Here is a 1,848-nt window from a genome sequence, read left to right on the forward strand (position 1 = left end):
TCATGACGGTCGGACTGCCGTGTGCAGCGAGATCATGCGCAGCAGGTCCACCAGCTGGTACTTGTCGTCCTCGCACGCCTCACCACCCAACACCTGCGGTAAGAGCGACGCCGTCAGCCGACACAGCTGACACCTGACACCGACACCGACACTGTCAGCCGACGCTGACTGACACTGACACCGATGCCGTCAGCTGACTGCTGACCATCTGACACCAACGCCGTCAGCTGACAGCTGACTGACCTGACACCGATGCCGTCAGCTGACTGCTGACTGACACTTGACACCGACACCGTCAGCTGACTACTGTTGACATCTAACACCGACCCGTCAGCTGACTGCTGACTGACACCTGACCCGACACCGTCAGCTGACTGCTGACTGACACTGACACCGACACCGTCAGCTGACTGCTGACTGACAGCCGACACAGACGCCGTCAGCTGACTGCTGACTGACTTCCGGCACCTGACTGACATCTGACACCGATCACGTCAGCTGACTGAGATCTGAGACAGAGAATTGCTCTGAGACTGAGCTCTCGAAATTTTGACGCCCGGCGACTGTTGAGATTCGGCACGGGGCAGCTGCTCACATATCCTGGAATGCTGTAACATGAGACATGCTCATTTACTATTTCCTTTTCAACATGTTAACATAAAACAGAGCTGCAGACTTTACAGCGAAACACCCTCGAAACGAAACAAATCAACGGTATGCACTGTCACATATTTAATTTTTTTTTGCCTGTGACCTCTTCGGCTTGCAGCAAAAAAAAAACTTGTGGAAAAACTGAACACGACCAGCGTCTCGGCGGCGGCAGCCTCTCCGCCGCGGCGGGGAAGCAGCGCAGCACCAGTTCGCGTGCGACCTGAGCCCGCCCAGTCACTTACCCAGCACATCTCGAGCAGCAGGATGATCTGGTACATGTACTCGCGCACGCGCCGGGCTGAGTCGCCCCTGTACTTGAGCATCACCTGGCCCTTGCCTGGCAGAAAGTGCTCCCACAGCACGTCCCTCAAGTGCGCCTGAGACACCGGCCGCGGGTCAGGCGCTGCTGCCGTCTGACGGCGGCTGCGGCGGGCCGCACTCCTACGAATCCCAATGCAGGGAGAATAGGGCCCGCCACTAATGTGAAGATGACAGGAGGAATCGAATTACATCACTACAAGCCGAACTTCCAGTAAACATCCTCAAACTGCCTCCAGGTGGAATTTTCACACATTCGAATCAACGACATGATTTGATCAATGTCATTGACGATCAGTGACAGTGAATGACCGCGACAACCATTGAATGGTACATGCCATGCATCAAGCCACAGTCACCGCTTACCGCCGTGTCCACCCCGTTCATTGTCTTCATGTGTAGCAGCAATGTGTTGATGACTGATTGCACGGCCGCCACTATATCCTGGTCTTCTCCAGTCACGCAACCCTCCTTCATTTCCTGCAAGGACACGACGGCGCGCGGGTTATGAAGGTCCCCGCGGTCATCAATGACAGGTATCCACCCAGTCACCCGACACCACTTACATGGCGTCCAAACCAAATCAATCGTAACTCAAACCCGGTACTCAACCAAGCACGGGTCCTTTTTGACTTACTGGCCTATTTCAAAGACCGTCCCCACGGCAGCTGTTTCGGCTCCTAGCCCGGCACTGATGACGGTACGACAGGGCCTTGCACGGTCGTCCGGCCCGACCCACCACCACCCACCTGGAGCCGGCACACCAGCTCCGCCGTGTCCGTCACGCCACTGACGTCCCGCAGCGCGCGCTGCTGCTGCTCGCGCATGCGCCGCTCCTTCTCGAGGCGGCGGCGCGTCTGGCGCTGCAGCTCGGCTTGC

At 57.1% G+C, this 1,848-nt stretch overlaps 1 protein-coding gene across 1 annotated transcript; it reads right to left on the reverse strand.

The window, feature by feature from the left end:
• Positions 1 to 1,848, reverse strand: LOC119100544 (uncharacterized). The gene is made up of 4 exons (XM_037223630.1): positions 1,719 to 1,848; positions 1,336 to 1,449; positions 894 to 1,028; positions 1 to 93 (listed from the first exon to the last, which is right to left on the reverse strand). Exons 1-4 carry the CDS (start codon positions 1,794 to 1,796, stop codon positions 1 to 3), a joined length of 420 nt encoding a protein of 139 aa, XP_037079525.1. The 5' UTR covers positions 1,797 to 1,848.

This window comes from Pollicipes pollicipes, unplaced genomic scaffold (assembly GCF_011947565.3).
Source record: "Pollicipes pollicipes isolate AB1234 unplaced genomic scaffold, Ppol_2.1 Scaffold_4881;HRSCAF=5763_pilon_pilon_pilon, whole genome shotgun sequence".
Taxonomy (NCBI): Eukaryota; Metazoa; Arthropoda; class Thecostraca; order Pollicipedomorpha; family Pollicipedidae; genus Pollicipes; species Pollicipes pollicipes.